The following is a 20,944-nucleotide window of genomic DNA, read 5'->3' on the forward strand; positions in this document are numbered from 1 at the left end:
ACTCATCTTTGCAAAGTTTTTCTTTGCTGTTGATATCCACTCTAGTTTTGGCCTCAAATATTATAGCTTCTATTTCTAAGTCTTCATATCTTCAGTTGCTCTATTTAATATCCTTGGTTTTTCTTAAATGTGTAGCATATAGTTAGAGATTTTTTTTAACATTCTGTTAATCAGTGTCATTTCTTTTGGTTGCTTGTATTTTTGATATCTATCTGAGCTTCATGTTAAGCTTTGTTGGGTAAGATGAAATCAGAATGTAGGCTAGGCTTCTTTGTGTAACTATTGAGGTATAAACCACATTGAGTGTTCTGCTTGATGCCCTGTGACTTGGAGAGGAAAGACTATTTCATCTTGCAGCTTACAGTTCATCATGAAGGAAATCAGAGCAGAAACTCAAGCAGAGGCCATGGGGCAATGTTGCTACTGGCTTGCTTCTCATGGTTTGCTCAGTTTACTCTTATACCACACCCACAGTGGGCTGCCTACATCTATTATTAATCAAAAAAAAATATCAAGGACCTGTGAAATGGAAACATTTTCTCAATTAAGATTCTTTCTTCCCAGATGATTCTTGCTTGTGTAAGGTTGACAAAAAATTAACCAGTTCAGGTTTACAGTTTCAGAAGTCCATTGCTTTTAGTCATGGAGACAAGCCAGAAACATGACCTTGATGGAAAACTGCCTACCTTGTGGCAGCCAGGAATCAAACAGTAAGAGAAGATGGGTCTAGGGGAAGGGCACATTCCCAGTAACCTTCTTCCCCCAACTAGTCCTTAATTTCTCAACAATGCCATCAGCTTATTAATTCATCAGTGGATTAGAGCCCTTCCGATCCAGTCATTTCCCCAAAGTCTATCAACTACAACCAAGCTTTCCATCTATGAGTCTTTTGTGGGTACTTCAGATTCAAACTATAATACAATACAGACCCTGTACTTTTCCCTTATCTCTGCTTTGTACTGTTCTAGATCCCTGACACTTGATGGTTAGAGATACACACACACACACACACACACACACACACACACACACACACACACACACACACACACACGCCTCTTCCATAGTGCTTTTCTGAGCTTGAGGAGGAAACTAGTCTTATCATTCCTTTTCTACTGTATGTTAGCTGGGGTTCCATTTTATAATCTGTGCAAGTCTCCCTTTCTTGGGGAGTGTACTCTCTCTCTCTCTCTCTCTCTCTCTCTCTCTCTCTCTCTCTCTCGTATACACATGTACAGTATCCAGCTCCTGAGGACAGAGATGGAGCTTACACACAGGTCTGAGAGTAAATAATACAGAAAATGGATTTTGGCTAACACAGATGTGATATATATGTGTTTGTTAAAATGAGTTGTTTTTCTCTTCTACACCTTCCTCCCAAAATCAGGCTACAGAAGAAGTTTCCAAAAATTTGGTTGCCATGAAAGAAATTCTGTACGGCACAAATGAAAAAGAACCTCAGACAGAAGCCGTAGCTCAGCTGGCTCAAGAGCTGTACAATAGTGGACTCCTTAGCACTCTGGTAGCTGATTTACAGCTCATTGACTTTGAGGTAAGAAATGTGTTTCTCGGTCTTCAGAAACCTTTCTTTATGGTCCTCTTTCATACATTCTATCCTTTGGAACATTTTAAGATCCCTGGGGATCCAGGGCCTCCTGACCTTTGTACACATATTTCACCACAGTGTATGTGAAGTTTCTTGGGTGTTTGTGATGCCCTTTCATTTAGGTTGTATTTCATAAACAGCTATTCTCTGGGTTAAGGAATGAGCAAATGTTAGAAAATCCTAAAAAAACGTTCATTAGTGAAGCGATCGTGTATTTTGTGTTTTGTGCTTATTCAACACTGCTTTTAAATTTTTTATTTAATGTAATGTTAAAATAGCAGATTTTGTTCCCAATTCTGCATTTTGGACTTGTGTAAAATTTGTCTCTGGTAATTGGGGTCTGTACTTATTGACCCATCTGCTGGAGCAAAATAACCACCAAGCCTTTTACTCTTGGTCGCCATAGCCTGCTTTCTTTAGGGACCCACTCACCCTCACCCCTCATTTTGTTACCTCAAGTTATGCAATTGGATCATGACATGTTAGGTGTATAGTGAGTTCATGAAGATAATGGTCCTTGATTCCAGCCTGAAAAGCATATATACAATGAACTCTACTTGGTCACAAAGCAGCCACTCTGGCTGTCATGAGTGCAGATTTGTGCAGATTTGGTGGAAAGGACATAATAAACAAAAAATAAACATTTTTGTCCTGCTCTAGAGAAGATAGAACTAAGATACACGTCTGACTTTATATTTAATAGTTTATCAAATTCTAACTGTATTTTTCTCTGCTAACTTGAGGGGTGCATTTGGGATATCTAATCCTTCTCCTTCATCTCTACCCATTTTGTTCCCTAAACTGAACACTGAATATTTAATATTCATTTGAGACTTTAGAGGCATCAGGGGTTTTTTGTTTGGTTTGGTTTGGTTTTTTTTTTTTAAGTGTGTGCCATGGGGCTGATTTGGATTTGATTACTGCACCTGAGCTAACACAGGCTCCCGGATGATCTGTCTATGGGCTTCAATGCTCTCTGGGCTTCCTTAGCCTTGTGACAGTGGCTGTTCTGAAATATTTCTTGGGGGCCAGTCAGTTCTCCTTTATTAATTTCTTAGGCAGCTTCCTGATTTGTTAAGGTTCAGTAGATAGTCTGTCTGTTTTGTGCAGTGGTGTTTGTAAAGTTCTCATCTCTGAACTACTGTATCGTGACACTTAGTGCTTTTGTTATTAATATATTTTAAGTTTTTCCTATGTGACATAGTTTAATAGAAGAGTTTATCTGCCTGCTATTAAAGCTCAGCTTTTTATAGAATTCTCTGACATCATTACACCCAGAATACAATCTCTTCCCTTTTCTGTAAAAGAAAGTATACACGCTATTATTCACAACAGAAATATCCACTTATGTAGGTTCATACCTCTATAGGTGGTAAGTGTGCTGTCCACATCTGCTTTCCATACTGAGTGTGCTTCTGAGTATTAGTGGTGGTTGAAACACTTTTTGGATTGTGATGAGATTTCACTTCGTTGATAAAGTTGTGTTTAAAAAGTATACACTATTAAAACCAAAAATTTGGGTTTATAACTAGATAAAATAAGAATTTTCATGTCTACAAATGTTGTAAAGTCAGATACTCAGTCTTGACTAATACACAATGGCTCTTTGACTTTATATTGAAGGGTGGATGGACATTTTAATATTTAGACAGGTAAATATTTTAATGATTGTATTCCTAATAGGGCAAAAAAGACGTGGCTCAAATTTTCAACAATATTCTCAGAAGACAAATTGGTACAAGAACTCCTACTGTTGAATACATCTGCACCCAACAGAATATTTTGTTCATGTTATTGAAAGGGTATGTACAATGTGATAAAGTTTATATTCTTAGTTGAAAATAAAAAGGAAAAATTGCTTGGGTGGGGAAAGATAAACAGGCTGGTGAATATGGGAAGATTTTCTCTATAGTTTTTTTTTTTTAATCTTACTTTTCTGTAGCTCTTAAACATACTGCCCTTTTAATGTTTTGACCTGTAAGCTACACTAACACAAACATGCCCTGTAGATGTAAACTTAAAATGGGGTGAATTGTGACCCCTTAGGAAAGAAATAGAGTCTTATTTTTGTCTGTAAGATTGAAACAGTTGAAGTCCATTGAAATCCCAGCCAAGTTGTGAGTGTAAGGATACCTCCTCTGCACCTGACCTGCACACCTCACAGCAGTGGGAACCTCCTAGTGGGGCATGCGTGCTCCTCACCTCCATTCAGCAGAGCATGCACTGTGGGGTCAGCACAGTGCATTTCCTGAAGTTACTCCTGGGCTAGCAGGCATTCATGATGTGGTTGTCCATTTCAGAAACAAAATTTTTAAAACTTAAGATCTAAGTTTAACAAAATGAAATGATCTACCTGGCTGGCAAGGTAATCAGCAATGCTTGCCGGCTCACCGGGTCATCCCAGCACGGGCAGCGTTGTGCTCAACAGTGGGCCAGCAGCTTGCTCCCCCCTCCCCATAGGTTTACAGCTTACCTCATGTGGACTTGTTGTATCTCTGTGGTCTAACACTTCCCCAAGTTCAGACTTGCTTAGACAAAGCATGAGTCAGTGACATGTCACATGCCAACATCCTGCTTCCTCCTTTCTGTTTCTACCCATCCGTGTTGCTTCTTCATGTGTTGCTGAACAGAACTTTTGTTATATCAGTCCTGTGTCCCTTTAGAAACGTGCTGTGTGAATAGCCTGAAATTTGGGTGTTCTTAGAACTGTATTAATGAAACCAGAGGTTTATTAAAACCTATAAATTAGTTAATACTTTGTTATTTCACGACAGCTTTGATGTCAATTTTTTTTAGACAGTGTATTTAAAAAAAAAAAACTATTAGGATCTCATTGTAACCCTTGCTACCTCTGTTTTCTTTCTGAATGATAAGATTAAAAGTGAGCTGACACTCTAGTCTAAAATAAGATTTTTGAAGGATAGTTTAATATTTAAAGCTCTCATCTGAGCTTGTCAGAACAGAATGCTCAGCCAGAGGCAAGAAGGAAAAGCCTGAGGCTGGAGCTTGACTTGGTATCCTCTCCCATATCCCTTCCACTACAGTCTATTAGGGAACTAAGCACACCATAAAGAAAAGACTGCAAAACTTCCCTACCCAACACCCCTCATCACAGTCATTAACCTTATGCCATTCTTTCTTTCTTTCTTTCTTACACACAATTTGACTGCATTGTTTGCCCATGTCTGTCCTGCATATACAGTGTGCGTACCCATGCAAGCTATAACAACCACAGTACCTTCTACACACCTGGTACAATCCAGTGCCCAGCTTTTTGTATTTCTTTAACAAAATTAGTTTGTGTAAAAATTTTTTAACAAGGTCTACAAACTGAATTTTATAGATAAAACTTTTAGCTTTCTACTAATCTATAATAGTTAATCCCCTCATTTTCTAAAAATGTATGTAATTTTTAAGCATGTTAAAAATGTATGTAATTGTTCTGTAGAAAGCTACTTACTTTAGTAGGGCGTGATGACACATGACTATACTGTCACTTAGGAGGCAAAAGCAGGAAACCCCTCCAAGACCACAGTCATTTTGTTCTGCTGCATAGAAAGTTTAATAGGCTAGCCTGAGCTCTGTAGTGAGACTGAGTGTCTCTGAAAATTATTTTAGTTATGTATTTTAAATTTACATTACTATGGTTTTATTTAGCATGTTTACCATCTCTCTCATCCCTTGGATGAGAAATGCATGAGTTCCTTGGGATGAACTCAGTAACAAGGTGCCTGCTACCTGTTTTACTTCTAGCCATTGTCCCACTGAAATGAAGTTGAGAGGTAATCATTAGGTACAGGTCTTATCTGTCTGTACATTTTGAAGTTTGCTATCATACTTTCACCTATTTTTATATATACCAGGGATATTATCTTAGTTTAAAATATCAGTGTGGTGTCACAGACTTTAATCATAGCATGTGGGAGGCAGAGGAAGGTAGATCTTCATGAGTTTGATGCTATTCAGTGCTATATAGCTAGTCCCTGCCTCCAATCAGTCAATTAATAAGTAAATAAATAAATAAATGAGAGTTCACTTAGATTTTGGTATTGCTTCTAATTAAATGTTTTTTCTTCCATAAAGCTGACGAACTTTGATGTTTCCAGATAGAATCTGTATGGGGAAAGCCAGTGCCATTATTTTAATTTGTTGGTGCTCTAGCCAGTAACTTGGATAAGCATTGAATATATTGTTTAAGCATTGTTATTAACTCAGATATTGGGTGTTGTATTAGTTACTTTTCCTGTTGCTATAGTAAAATAATCCCAACAGAAGCAACTAAAGGAAGGGTTTGACTTTGTAATCGCAGTTGAGTATAGTGGGAAGCCACAGTGGAAGGAGCTTGGAGCAGTGGTCACATTGCACCACAGCCAGAAAGTGATGAATGCTGGTGCACAGCTCACTTTCACCTTTTATTTTGTCCAAGACTGAATGCCTAGCTCGTGCAGTGGCAGTCTTCCCATCTCACATACTCAAGATACTCCCTCACAAGCATGCCCAGAGGCTAACCTAGTCTACATTATTCCTCACAGGCGTGCTGAGAGGCTGGCCTCTTAGCGGATTCTTATTCTTTTTGAGTTGATGTTCAGTATATTAACCATCACAGACATGTAAACATTACTTTTTTAAATTTAAGTTGTCCCATCTTAGGCCACTTTGTGCCTTTGGTTGGCTCCTTTGTTCTTTTGGCACAACCCAATTGTCCTGTGATGGCTTCTTTTCTTTCTGATACCTCACTCATTTTATATGATTCCTGTCTGACCTGTAGCATGCTTTAAGAAGCACTGTATGTAAGCCACCTTTTAAGATAGTCTGTCATTGGCTGGTTGTGCTGCTAATTCTAGTGTGCATATGGGAAGTACTGGCATTGGCCTGGATTTGGAAAACAGTAGAATTTTACTGGATCTAATGTGATCTCCATTAACCTAGTGTGAGTAGGTTGTACAGGTGTAACTGTTTGCCTTGTACTCACTGGCTTATGGTTTAATCATTGAGAAAAGCTTGACAAACTCCCATTAAGACCTGCCAAACTTGTACCAGACTGCCTTAACACTTGCCCTGCTAGTCTCCTGTTTACCAGAGATAAGAAAGATTAATAGTGTGATCAGCTACCTTGTAAACAGAAATTTTAATCAAATAAGCCAGTCTGCATGCTGAGTGCCATGCCCTCAGGGAGGCAGAGGAGTGTAGTCCTGCTCTGTTGAGCATATGTACAATGAAAGGACAAGGTTAGTGCTGCTAGGCAACATGTTAAGACTACAGGATTTCAGAGGGTAAGTGGGTTTGCAAGGGTCGGTAAAAGGAAAGGATCTTACAATAGGAGTTACAGAGAACTGAGAACTTATGTAGACAGAAGAAGAAAGCATCCTGATGGCATGTCACTGGTGTAAAGGTCCAGGGCAGGAATGAATACCATGTGATCAGCAGCCATTTTATGCCAGGCTAGGAGATGGTTTGTCCCAGAGCAGTAAGTAGATCTAATAAGGGAAAAATCAGACATAAGTCTGTTTGTTTAGCTGTAGTTTTAGACTGCTAACTCAGAAATAAATGCTGGTGGTAAATTTGTTTGTTGGGTAGATGTTTTAAGACAGAGCTTAAGCAAATGTGCTAATATAACACATTTGCAGTTCTTAATGAGTTAACAGCAGTGGGAATAGATAGAAAGAAGTCAAAAAACTAAGACTTCAAAAGAAATAGGAAAAGGCCCAGATGATTCCAAACATAGAAAGTTGAAGATTTGGAGCTAGGATAGGAAGAAGGAATTTTTGAGCTGTATTGTCTAATAATTACTAACCATATATAGTGACTTAATTTTAAATTATGGCTATCCCATCCCTCATTTGCACTAGTCACATTTCAAATGTTCAATAACCACCAGTGGCTTAGAAACCGACATAATGGGCAGCATGTGTACAAAACATCCCACCGTCATGGAAGGTCTGTTAGACCTGACATCGAAGACTAAGCAGTGCTGCTAAAATGCAGACCTGAGTAGGCAGGGGCACTGGGTCTGGCTTTGGAGTGGAGGGATGAGAGATCATGTTAGATATGTTTGGCTTATGTAGACCTTTACTTGAGGCTCTCAGAGACATTGGAAAATACCCAACCACCACTCAGAGTGGAAGGAGGGAAGGAAACTCAGTCACAGTGGTGGGGGCCGTGAGATTGTGGGCTCTCCTTAGCAGGTGAAGACCTCAGAAGGAAGAAAGGGGAACCACCAGGGAGATAAAAAGGAGAACTGGGAGGAGTTTTCTCTTCCCTATTTTTTAAGAAAGGGATAGTACTGGGTAGGGTGTAGCCCAGTGATGGAATACTTACCCAGCATTTGGATTTGATCACCAGAACCAAAAAGAGAAAGACAAAAGATAGACTAGCAAAAGTCAGCACCATCAGAACATTACTTAGATGGATATTGGTTAGTTCTGTTTTAGCCAAGAGGAAGTCACTAGAGTATTGGAAAATGTTGTTTGACTACCAAAAAAAAAAAAAAAAAAAAAACCCTGTGGGAAAGAAATAGAGCCAATGTGTGTAGCAGGTGTCAGCCTGTGAAAGGCAGTGTGCTTTGAGAAGGGGATGGCCCCTACTCTACTCACTGTGAGGTTTTCTTTCTGATCACAAGGGAAGAGATGCTGATGTGGTGCTGAGAACAGAGGAAAAGGCTGTGTTTGGAGAGTTGGTGAGAAGGCTCCAGGGCCTCAGGGGCCCAGGTTCTCTGTGGTGGAGATGCTCTGTAAAATCCTTAGAATGAGGCTTACAGTTTTATGGGATTTACATGTTTCCAAGAGTCTGGAAGTACTGTTGTGAGTGTTGAAACAGTGATGCATAAAATGCTGTATCTTTGATAGACCTGTGTTTATACTGTTTCTACTGAATTCCTGAATTTGGAAAGGGAATTCTCTAAATTCTCTATTACTCTTCTGTTTTGTTTTTTGTTTTTGTTGTTGTTGTTGTTGTTGTTCTGGTTGTTGTGAACACAGTGGGTTAAAAAAAAAAAAAAAAGCTCATGGATAGCTGACCTATGACCCTAGCACTTCTTTTTCAAACACAACTTCTGTTCTTGTGGTCCCTGCCATAACTGATTTTCTTAATTGCAGGTAGCTGTCCATCTCTGCGAACAGCTGTAGGTGCCACATGTAGTGACTTTGCTATGTACTCTTGAGAGAAGTACCTTTTGTAACCTGCTGTGGTCACTTAGGAGTGTGTGAAACTTCTGTTGAGAAAGTTTGAAGTGCTCATTTTTGCTGTTTTGAAAGAGCAATCATACATGGCTTTTATTTGTTTTGTTTTGTTTTTACAGGTATGAATCTCCAGAAATAGCTCTTAATTGTGGAATAATGTTAAGAGAGTGCATCAGACATGAACCACTTGCAAAAATCATATTATGGTCGGAACAGTTTTATGATTTCTTCAGATATGTTGAAATGTCAACATTTGACATAGCTTCAGATGCATTTGCTACGTTCAAGGTAACATTTAAAGACTTGAATTTTAAATACACTCTGCAAATCAGACCAGGTTTGCAGTTTCCCCATGTGTCTCCTCTGCAACTCTATACATGACTGCCCTCTAGTGGGAATAAAAAAGATGCATTTTATATGCTTTGGTATGTTTTAGGTATCTGTAGTAAACTCCCCCGCCCCCAAACACACACCCTAAAAGCGTGGGAGAATTAAATTCTCATATCTTATCAGAAAGGCAAAAGTCCTCTTAGGTCAAAATTGTGCTTTCCTGTTAAATTATTCTCTAAGTATGGCAACGATAACATTCAGAATACCTAACAACCAGGCTTTCTCTTGTGATGGGGTATTCTGCAGCATTCCTTTGGTTAGCACTAGACATGGAGATGTAATTGGCCTCTGCTCAATTTTTGGAATATATATTTTTGGAATATATATTATTAAATGCAAGAACCACATTCAGTATGAAGAAACTTGTTGACATGCCCCAGGCATGGGCATAACTGAGTCACTGCAGAGAAACGGGATCATCCCTCCTGCGTCCCCTCCCCCTCTCCTAACTTACCTCCCTGTGGAGTTGTATATACTGAGTGCATGTATGACCACTAGTTTCTTTAGTTGTAAGCTTCTGTTTATGATATATAAACGAAGCAGCAGTCTTGTATTTTTTTCTCCAGTGAGACTAAGTCTTGATTTACATTCCCTTAAATGACCTTAATACTTACATGTAGCTCACTCACACTCAGAAGCAGTGAACACTTACACTGTGAGAAGAGCTTTCTTTCCTTGTAAGAGCTTAGCTTTTACTAAGGAGCCTCTGGGGTAAGGACTTGGTCTTTGGGTAAAGTACATATGTGAGGGTGCTGAATATATTAGGACAGGATGAGGACCTGGGGACTGGCCAGTACGTTTTCACCCTGCCTGAGAAGAATGTCACAGTGTGAGCAGTGCCAAGGATTTATATCCCAGAATCAATACAAGTTCCACAGAAGCTTTAGGTGAGACCTCACATGCATATATGTAACTGTCATGTACAAAGCAAAGTGAAATGAATTTGCGATCATAACATAGAGTGACCGCTGTGATGTCTTAGCTGTCACTGAAGTGGTGGGATAGGGCTTGTGATTGGAATGCATCGATGGGAGGGAATGCTCCATTCAGGAACAGCAACCTGGCATGAAGGGAGCTGTAGTAGCGCTTATGTCAAGGAGAGTACCCTGTGTGCAAAGACAGCCAGGACTCAGATAGTGTCAGCACTCTGGGCACAGGAGGGTGAGGGAAGAGTATTGAGGAGCAGCAATGGTGTGGGAGCCCCCTGACCACGTGGAGGACATGGATAACATGCTCCTGGCACAAATGGCCAAACTGGCACCAAGGTGAGAGATATGTGCTGGCTACATGCCAGGAATGTGATATCTGATGGTCTTGTGTGGCCTTGCTGGTAATTTCATCTCAGCTAGGGGTGCTTCTTCCATTTAACTCTCCCCAAGGAGAAGATGGTGGTGTTGGAGCCACTGTGGGTAACATGATCCTGTCAGGTTATGGTAGCAAGAAAGGGGAGGATCTGGGAGAGCCAGGCAGGTGATCTCTCCTTGAAGAAAAAATGCATTTCAAAAACTACTCAGTATTCAGAGGATGAATCGCTCCAGAAGACAGCTCTGAGCCAGTGTAGCTCTAGATCCCAGTGTTCCTGGATACACAGAAAGGGAGAACTCATGAGAGGCTCCGAATAGTGAATAGAACGTGACCCATAGGCAAGACTATATATGTTCAAGGATATATGTCTGGTACTTAGTCAGACTGGCTAAATACCAGACAGATCCAAGCTACCTTATTCCCTGACGGAAGTTCTGACCCAGGGAGGCTAGCTTTATTATGGTCCTGAGTAAAATTCATAATGAAATATTAAGTACTGTCTGCTGATATTTAACAGCAGCTTATCAGGCATTTTGTTTGGCACAGAATATTTTGAATTCTCTTTTCCTAAGATTTAATGGAGAACCACCATAACAATACATCTTTTTCTTTTCCTAGGATTTACTCACAAGGCATAAATTGCTCAGTGCAGAATTTTTGGAACAGCATTATGATAGAGTAAGTATGTGAAATATTTTAAGGAACATTTGTCACGTTCTTTTAACAGAAATGAAATTAACTTAAATGGAGGTTTAAGGTAGGTTTTGTATCAGAATATTTGACTTTATGGTATTTGTAAATGGTACTATGATTACTTCTTTACTGAAACAACATAGAGTACTAGTCTCAAGCAAAATTTGATCTTGATTAATAGTTGCCCCTTGCATGTTTTCTTATTTTAGAAGAGGGAAATGGTCGGGTTTTTCCTGAATGACAATCTAATTAAGATGCGAAGAGAATTTAGTCTGTCCCTCCCCCTTTTTCTTCCTTTTTCATCAGTTGCTGTATACTGACAGACACAGCAGCTGATGGGCTGTGAGCAGCACTGGCCTGGAGTAGGCAGGACTGCAGCTTTGCTCCTGCCTCTGCTTACTCTTTATAGCCATGGCCAAGGCACTTACTGCCCGGGGCTTAGAGACCCTCCTGTTCATAAGATGAGGACATTGCTTCCAGCTCTGCCAGTGTTGGTCAAGCCCAGCCCTGTGACCTCAGAGAGCTGTCAGTGGTCCCAGGTGCTTGGAAGGCCCACTGCCCTCAGCCACGCCGCTTCTCCAGGGCTTCGGAGCCTGTGTTGACACCTGCTCATCACTGTGCCACGGTAGTTCCCACACACTGCCCAAGACCTGATAGGCACATTTAGAGAACTTAGAATAAATGTCCTACTGGTAGTTTAACTCATTGTCTTAAATATCGTTGATCGTTTATCGTTTGCTTGCCTGTTGTGCATTATACAGTTTTTAGAGACAGAATCTGTGCTTCCTCATGTGTCCTTTGTGCTTGTCTTCCCTGTCTCCCACCATCATCATAGACTATAGGCTAAGTGAGCAGCCTCATAAATGGCTTAAACATTGACAGCACTTTAATTCTGCAGTGAGTATTTGGACATGGGTATTTCCTTTTGTGTGTGTTTGGTTTGAAGGCCTCACAGGCTTAACACGGAGGTCCTCAACCTGTAGGTTTCCACATATCTTGCATGTCAGATATTTACATTATGATTGATAACAGTGGGAAAATTACAGTTACGAAATCGCAACAAAATAATTATGTGGTTAGAGGTCACCACAGCATGAGGAACTGTATTAAAGGGCTGCAGCATCAAGAAGGCTGAAGACAGTGCTGTAACATGAAACTGCCTGGATCTAGTTTCAAGTGCTAATAAGACAAAAAGCAACTGCTTTCTTCACTCTTTGTGACTTCTTTAACCTCAGGAGTAGCCTGCACCTACCAATAAGAGGTGTGGAGTGTGTGGCCTTCTGATGCTAAAGCTCACAGAGCTAGTGCTAAAGCATAGCAAGCAGTTAGTAGTAATTGTTACCTATTTTATTGCCACAAGGCCTCAAACTTTCTAATGTTACTATCTTAATTTAAAGCCTCCCCACACAGACTACCTTATTTAAAGAAATTTACTATAGGCAATAAAGTCTGTTTTAATGTACAAGTAAAATAGTTTCCTACATATTCTTTGTGGATGTGACATCACCTAACAAGATTTTAGAAAGATGTTGATGAGACAACTAACAGGAATGTGTAAAGTATGGTCAGATCTGAGGGAAGTCCTAATGAAAAAGTACATGATTTCTTTTAATGACTAAAGCATGGGAACAATTAATTAAAAATCCAAAAGATGTGTACTAGTTGCTCAGAATCATCTATTGACATTCTTGAAGGGGAGTCAGATTGCCTGGCTTTCATGTGTTGGCTGGTGACATGTTCTTGTTAGTGTTGCCACTTATCAGCTCTGATTTGCAGCTTTGCACTATCCAAGTTTCTCAAGTGATGACTTCCTTATATTTCTTTCAGGAATATCTTTTCACCTCCCCATATCTAATGTTGCTCTCTCCCCTTCACACTTGGAATCCAGTTCTCTCTCTGCATAGCACTACTGGGTTTCTCCTCAACTTTATTTTCTCTCCTTGCTTGATACACCTTGAAAGATGGGTTCATTTTTATCTTTGTTGTTTAGACCGAATTGAGTTCCTGTATATAAAATAAGTAGGGATTTTGTAGTCTAACACCAAGAAATTAGTGTGGAAACTGTGAGAAGGTGCTAATGCTTTAGGCAGATGATTTAGGGTACAGAGAGGGGCTTTGTCTCTGGATCTGGCTGGAGCCTGGAGGGGACCAGTCCCAGGAGCTTCCTGCATTGAGGTGGCAAAGAGCACAGGCCTTTGTTGGTGTTCAAAGTCTGCCCCTGAACTTTATAATGTTATCTAGCCTCCTTTTCCTTAACCCTAATATATGTTTTCTGTTCTCAGTTTTTCAGTGAATATGAGAAGTTACTTCATTCAGAAAATTATGTGACAAAGAGACAGTCACTGAAGGTATGGCAAATTATCTTTCATATGTCATTTCTTCTCTTCATCGTACATTTGCAACTTGAATTTGGAGAATCGGGTGGGTACATGCCGATGTTGGTTGTAGAACTTTAGGAGAAAATACATTTGCGATTTGAGGTAGTCAGGCATTTTCAGAGTTTGGAGTTTACTAGTGACCTGTATAGGGTAAATACCCACGAGTTTGGGGTCCATTAGTGGTTTGTTTGGGGCAAATTCCCATATGTAAGGTAGAGACATCAAAAGAGAATATAACGGGAGATGGAATGATGCTTCATTTCCTAACAGTGCAATATTTTAATTCTGAAATATTTTTATAAGGATTGAAATTTTTATTGGGCTGGCCATTGGTGGCATGTGCCTTTACACTTCAGAGTTAGAGTCAGGTGGATCTCTCTCTGAATTCCAGGACAACCAAGGCTACATAATGAAACCCTGCCTTGAAAAACCCCCAAAGAAAAGAAATTTTTGTTGGTTTTGGTTTCAGTTTTGGTTTTGAGACAGGATCTTGCTATCTAGCTAAAGTTGGGCTTGAATCATCCTGTCTGAATTTCCCAGTGAAATGACAAACACAAACCATCATGCCTTGCAGAAACATAATGGATTCAAGCCAACTAGATAAAATATCCCATGTCCAGATTGGCAGAAGGGTTGGGGACCAGCATGTGAGCCCTGAAACTGAACTGCACAGCTCTGCCCGCTTTTATCAACACAGAGTATGAACAACCCCACTTGAACCTTAGACATGCTAAATATGAGATTGAAAGTCTAGAGCAAACTTTGGCAAACTAAGGAGTTGGTGATGTAGCTCAGTGGACCAAGTACTTGCTATGCATACATGAGGATTGGAGTCAGATCCCCAGCACCCACATGAACGCTGGGCAGCTGTGGCAGTCAACCTGTGCTTGGGTGGTAGAGACAGGATCCTAGGATCAAGCTGGCTTGCTACACTAAACCAACAAACTCAAGGTTCAAGAAAGACATTCTGCCTCAATATTGCAAGTGGGAAAGTGACTAAGGAAGAGATAAGTATTGATCTTCAGCCTAAACACATGAGCACCCACACACACACCTATCCATCCATATGCCTATATACATACATGAGCATGCATGTAAACCACACATGCAGCTGGCAAACTGCAGCCTAGAATCCAAACTCAGCCAACTGATTGGTTTTATAAGTAAAGTTTTATAGGATTGCAAGACTTTTATACCTCATCTTTGCCTGTTTGAAGCTGTACCAGCTGATTTGAGTGGTTGTCACAGAGGCCATATGGCCTACAAAGTTTAAAATGTGTGTTGTCTGACCTTGTCTGGCCTCTGTGTGTTCTTACAGTGGTTATTAAATATGGAGCAACACATTAAATTCTTTCAGGAAGTAGCTCTACAGGAATTGGGGTAGGATTGCAAGGATTTAGAATCTTGTTTAAATGTTTTACTGGATATATTTTAAAATTCCACTTTGCTCAGAATTCCTCAAAAATATCTGATCTTGTATTGATGAGATACCATTCCTTCCCTGCTGGCAGCAACTTTATGTCCCTGAGTAGAACTTAATTTTCATTGTCCAGATACTTTGAGTTCACAGTCATCTTTTGGGTGACTTGGCTGAAGCCAGTCTTTCTTCAGAATGCCTTTAGTTCTGCAGTAGAGGATGGACACAGTGAGAGGTGCACCCCATAGCGCACCCACTTTTGAGTCTTCCTAGAATGCAAGCAGGCCACTTCTTTTCTTAAAAAGTAGTAGTTATATGCTTCAGAGTGACATGAGGCCTGAAGTTAGTTTTTAATCATGAAAGTTACTACATTGCTAGTACATGCCTTCAATCCCAGAACTAAGGAGGCAGAGGCAGGAAATGTCCAAGGCCAGCCTGCTCTACAGAGTGGGGTTCAGGACTGTTACACAGAGAAATCCTCTCTTGGGAAAAAAAGAAAAGAATTATTACATTGCACTTACTTTATGTGGGGCACATGGAGAGGTTAGAGGACAAGTTAGGGAGTCAGGTCTCTTTCCACCACGTGGGTCTTGAGGACTGAATTCAGGCTGTCAGACTTAATCCATTGAGCCATCTTGCTGGCCTGAAACATATTTTATAAATTCTTCATGAATCCCAGGTAGCATAGATTGGGGTGGTGAGATATGAGTGGGGGTGCTGGAGGAGGCCAAGAGAGCATGTGAAATCCTTCTGGAGCTTTGGTTACAGACATGAGCAGCCCATCCGGGTGAGAGGAACCTCCGCAAGAACAGCAAGTGTTCTTACATAACCACTGAGCCAGGCCTGAAGCCCCACAGGTTTTGAGTCTTGCTTTTGGTGTTTGTTTTTGTATGATGAGAAGCTATTTGCCTAGAGGTCAGTTGTTTAGAAATGTCAAATACTAGAGCTCCGCTGGGACCCAGCACCTGCTTATATTTCCATATGCTCACACTTGAGTTTCTCACAGAGAAGGCAAGTAACACTCAAGGTTACATATCTGAACACAGGCAGACTGGCACAGGACATGCCCTGACTGTCTGCCTTGCTATCCACAAGGATGCTGCTGATGGATGCCTGCTCCTAGTAGATACATCGCTGACACACTGAACACACTGGACCTCAGCTAGAGCTCAGTACGAGAGCAACTTGGAGGAAAATCTGAACTGAGCAGTAGCTAGCCATTTGCACATTGTGAGTTTCTATGGGATATCAGGAAGCAGAATATAAGACAGGCAGAAGTGGTTTCAGCTCCCTGCTGTGGCTCCCTAACAGTCAGGATTGTCTTGAACGTACAGCTTTGTGACCCAGGTGTGAGAGTGCTTCATCTTGGAAAGTCCTGCTAAGTATAATTTAAAACACGTGGGGGGAACTTAGTTGAGATTAGTGAACAGAAATTCCTAGTACCTTTTCTTCTGACCACTTTCTTGGGTAGTGGTTATTTATTGTTGTTCATTTTCATTTTTGTTACTGTTTTTTTCAAACCAGTTTCTAGTCTCACAATGACTATAAAATGGGTTTGTTGTTTATTTGTTCTTGGCTTGAAGTCTTAATAATGTCATGTTCTAAATGTGTTCTCAGCTTCTCGGTGAACTGCTGTTAGATAGACACAACTTCACGATTATGACGAAGTACATCAGTAAACCTGAGAACCTCAAGTTAATGATGAACCTTCTCCGAGACAAGAGCCGAAACATCCAGTTTGAGGCCTTTCACGTGTTCAAGGTGGGCTGCACTGATAGTGCTTTCCTCCAGAACCGTTTGTTTCAGTTACTATTACTGCCTGGTCCCCGTAACCCACATGGTGCTCAGTTCAGTCAGAGTGTTTGAACGGAAGTGGGGACCTGGAAATGGGTGGGACATTTGGACCTGAGAATAAGAAAGCACAGTCAGAGATGAGCCTCATTATCTTCAGTGTGCACACAGGGTTACTCAGGGGCAGCAGCTCCCTTGCTATCCTCCTCCCCGGCTCACCCCATCTAGGCTATCTGCAGCTGCTTAAGTGAGAACGTGAAGGTCAGAAGTACTTTGTAATGCTTAGCAGAGGTGTGGGGTCGGGTGGGGTATCTTCTTAAGACCTAATCTGACCTTCTGTGCCCAGGAATCAGTCATTTGATTCTAAAATCAGTATTTAGTCCTAACTACTCTGTTCCAGAGTTGGTAGAATGAGCTTGGCAGGCTTTGTGCTAAAGCTTGTAATCATTATTATTTCTCCCTATCATGTAAAAGTAAGCTCTTGTAAAGCAAAAAAAAAAAAAAAAAGCCAGTTACCTGCCCAGGTAAAGGTCCTGTCTGCCCAGGAGCTTGTTGGGTGGACATTGACATTGACTGCTTTTCTGACCTACGTGGTTTCCTTTTATGCAGGTGTTTGTGGCCAACCCCAACAAGACACAGCCCATCCTAGATATCCTCCTCAAGAACCAGACCAAACTCATTGAGTTCCTCAGCAAGTTTCAAAACGACAGGACGGAGGACGAGCAGTTCAATGATGAGAAGACCTATTTAGTCAAACAGATCAGGGATTTGAAGAGACCAGCTCAGCAAGAAGCCTAATTTCCAATAAACACCTACGATATCCCATCCAACTTCAGCACTTGCTGTTAGCTACTCAGCATCAGGCACTCTTATGATTCATGAGGAACATTACTGCTAATCTGCTGTTAAGTGAACGGTTTTCATTTTACCTTTTGTTTTTCAGTCCAGGTTGGAGAACGTAGCTGCTGCTTGCACATTAGAGCGCACGTGGGTCTTTCCCTTGATCTGTGTCATTTCAGAACTCACAGACCCCATTTGCTGCATGAGTTCTGAATGTGGCTGGATTCTCGAAGGCAAATGTACGATGAGAGTGGACTAGGGAAAAGATGTTGACGACATCAGCTGATACCTGTACATTGGCACTGCTCTTTGCAGATCTCTGCAGTATGGCACGGGTACACTTGACATCCCAGAGCCAGATCATCCACCGTCACCAAAGGAACGTGGCGTATACAGGGATTATTTTGGAGATCAGAGGGGAACTGTATCCAGAGTGAGCTTTGGGGGAGGATAAAGTTGACGTGCAAATAAATTGATACTGAAACTTAGCAACTTCTCAAGTGTGGCGCTTCGTGAGGTCATAAGGAAAGTGTATATATGCTTTTCACAGCTTTCTAGAACTTTTTGACATTTGATTTTCTTGAGACTTGTGAACCTGGATGTGTTGAAGGGTATTTGTTAATTTTACTTTTGAAGGTATTTTAAAACAGTAGAGCTAGCAGACACCTTACGTTTCATTTCAACACTGCTCACAGGTTTCTTTTGTATATAATTCTTAGAATGCTCATTTCTTTTAAATCGTTTAATTTGTACAGCAGAGGAATGTTATTGTAGTAGTATGTAACTATTACCTGAGTTTTGCAAAAAAAAAAAAAAAAAAATGCTCATATGTAATTGAAATACTTGAGATCACATGAAAATGCTGATTTTAACATTAAGGATCACAGCACTAAAACAAAAAGAACCAATTCATTGGGTTCAGTACCCAATGGGGTGCCGTTGGTAGGCGGAACTCAGTCCGCCGCCACATGGACTTGCAGAATATTGGCCTTACTCATTTAAAATGAGTCCTAAGATTGCCATATCTATGAATGACACAGATTATGCTAATAATGCTGATTCTTGATTCTTTGTGGGTTGGGGCCTCTGTAGAGCACCTTTCTTAGAGTAAGTTGATACCCAGTACAGTAGTCAGGAAACTGAGTAATTAAAACTTTGGCTTCTCTTAGGAAAAGAAGAGCCCTAGTCCTAGATGTCCCCTGGGGAAATTGATTGTTTTTAATGTCCTTTTCCTTATGCTGCAAGTTATCAGTATTTATAAAGCAACTGATTTTGCACCACTTTTTGTGACTGTGACCACAGCAGAACAATATCTCCTAAACTGTATCTACATAAAGTTACTAGAATGGTGTCTGTTTGTCTCAGTGACACAGATCACAGCTAACAAAAAAATCAGAGTTTGCCCCATCCAACTCAGCATGGCTGTAGCTGACTAAAACATGACATAATTATTCTTTGCTAGCCTCTCTTACTAACTGAATGATTCATTGGCCAGTAAAAGGAGCCTCCCATCTGGTGTTTTGAGTGGGTTTTAAGGTTTCCTTCCAAGAAACACAAGCCAGAAAAACCACTCCAGAAGATACAGGTGTGTTCTATTTCATTTAAATGAAGAGTTTCCAAGGCCCTTTCCGCTGGGGGTTATGTGAGATGGGGTGGGGGGGAGAGGGAGAATTCATGTTCCCTAGAAGTAGGGAAAGCATTCAGTCTCCTGAAGGAGGAAATCCTCAGCAGGGAGGCAGGCTCAGCTGAGCAGACCCAGCCCTTGTCCAATGCTGTGAATCAGGCAGGATTTAGTGGACAGCAGTCATTACACCTGGCTGGGTCTCCTTGCCAAGCTTGCTCTTAGAGCCTCAGACAGCAAACAGCTTCCATCTGGGCAAACATGAGGAAGTGGAAGAGAAATGTGTGTTACCAATGCATCAGGAGCTGGAGGCACAGAGGACTTCTCGGCTGTTTCTAAACAGAACAATGTGAAAACATTCAAAATTGGAAAGTTGCATTTGATGTGTGATCATTTACTAGGTTCCTACTACCAAAACGATTATCCTGGGTGTGGTTTCTTTGATGTTATAAAGGTTTAATTTTGCTTAAGGCAGTTACTCAATGTGATTTTTTTTTTAACCCTTTAAAAAAAGTGGGAGATGTATACAATTGTTAATGACATGGAAGTGTTTCCTTTCTCCTAAGGAAAAGTGAATTTCTTATCAGATATCTGGCTGGCCCTGTAATTTAAATTAAAATAAAATTTTTGAGAAACTGCCTTGTGATGTCCTTTAGGCAATCACATTATGTCACTGGGGAGTCCCATCGAGAGACACAAGCACACGTTTTGTTGAAGACTGGACAGGAAACAGTTAAGTCACACTCTTTCCGTCCTCGAGGTGATGCACCAGCCATCCAGCTTCCCCATGCCTTGCCCCTCTGCAGCTGATGATCATGTCCCATCATCCTTCCTTTCCATGTTCAGTGTCATTGCACTATCCCTAACATTTGAGGTGTAGATATGTCTTTGGTTTTGTTCCTTTATCATCAGCACTTAAAGATGAGCTGCTTGGCAGGAAGATCCAAACGCCAGCCACTGGTGAAGGTGAGACCTGTGAGGCCTAGTACTTAGTGGCACCAGAGATGACTTCTCGCCTGTGTGTACAACCCTGCCAACAATTTAGCCTTGTCAGTAACTCTCCATTCTCAGGCAGTGGTGCAAGGGACCTGCTCTTACCAGAGACACTTTTTAGAATAACAGCATCACACTGCCCTCATCTGCAGGGCAATTATGCCTACAAAAGGTCAGCTGAAGCTCGTAGTCCATCAAATCTTTGCAGTCTTCCAGGTGCAGGTTGACCCCATGCTACTTCCATCCTAGCCTGCAAGGACTAGAAGATCTCATGATCATGGAAACCCCAAGGGCTGCAGTCATCCCAAGTCCTAGGGATCCCACAGATGCCAATGAGATCCCATAGAGGAAGAGGACAGGATGATACTGCCTTTGCATTGCTCCTGCCTCCCTCTGCAAACCATCTCTCTTAGCTGCTGCCCTTTCCTGACCATTGGGAACAAGGTAAGTAAGAGTCTCCCAGGAGACATTACTTCCAAAGCCCAGCTGCTTCATCTAAATTTAACTCCTAGAAAGACCTCTGGAGTGGTCTGGACACATTGTACTCACATTCTGCTCTCTACCATGTGTGGCCATCAGTTTTTTCTCATGGTAAGATTCTTTTTCTTCCCCACATGCCTCCTTCCACTCAGCACTTAGAGGTGGAGACTGTCTTGCTAAGGCCTGGAAGGTACCGCCTCCACGGTCTACCTCCCTGCATTCACGCTGCCTGGAGGCTCCCTGTGATCGCAC

At 41.1% G+C, this 20,944-nt stretch overlaps 1 protein-coding gene across 1 annotated transcript; it reads left to right on the forward strand.

Annotated features, from left to right (window-relative positions):
• Positions 1 to 1,345: 1,345 nt before the first annotated feature.
• On the forward strand, positions 1,346 to 18,086 carry LOC127226335 (calcium-binding protein 39; the record flags this gene model as incomplete). The annotated part of the gene is made up of 7 exons (XM_051190270.1): positions 1,346 to 1,552; positions 3,290 to 3,408; positions 8,904 to 9,072; positions 11,098 to 11,157; positions 13,455 to 13,520; positions 16,585 to 16,728; positions 17,368 to 18,086. Coding segments are annotated over 7 exons (954 nt in total), but the record flags the coding sequence as incomplete, so codon positions are not given.
• Positions 18,087 to 20,944: the final 2,858 nt, after the last annotated feature.

The sequence above is a fragment of the Phodopus roborovskii genome, unplaced genomic scaffold, assembly GCF_943737965.1.
Source record: "Phodopus roborovskii unplaced genomic scaffold, PHOROB, whole genome shotgun sequence".
In the NCBI taxonomy this organism is placed as follows: domain Eukaryota; kingdom Metazoa; phylum Chordata; class Mammalia; order Rodentia; family Cricetidae; genus Phodopus; species Phodopus roborovskii.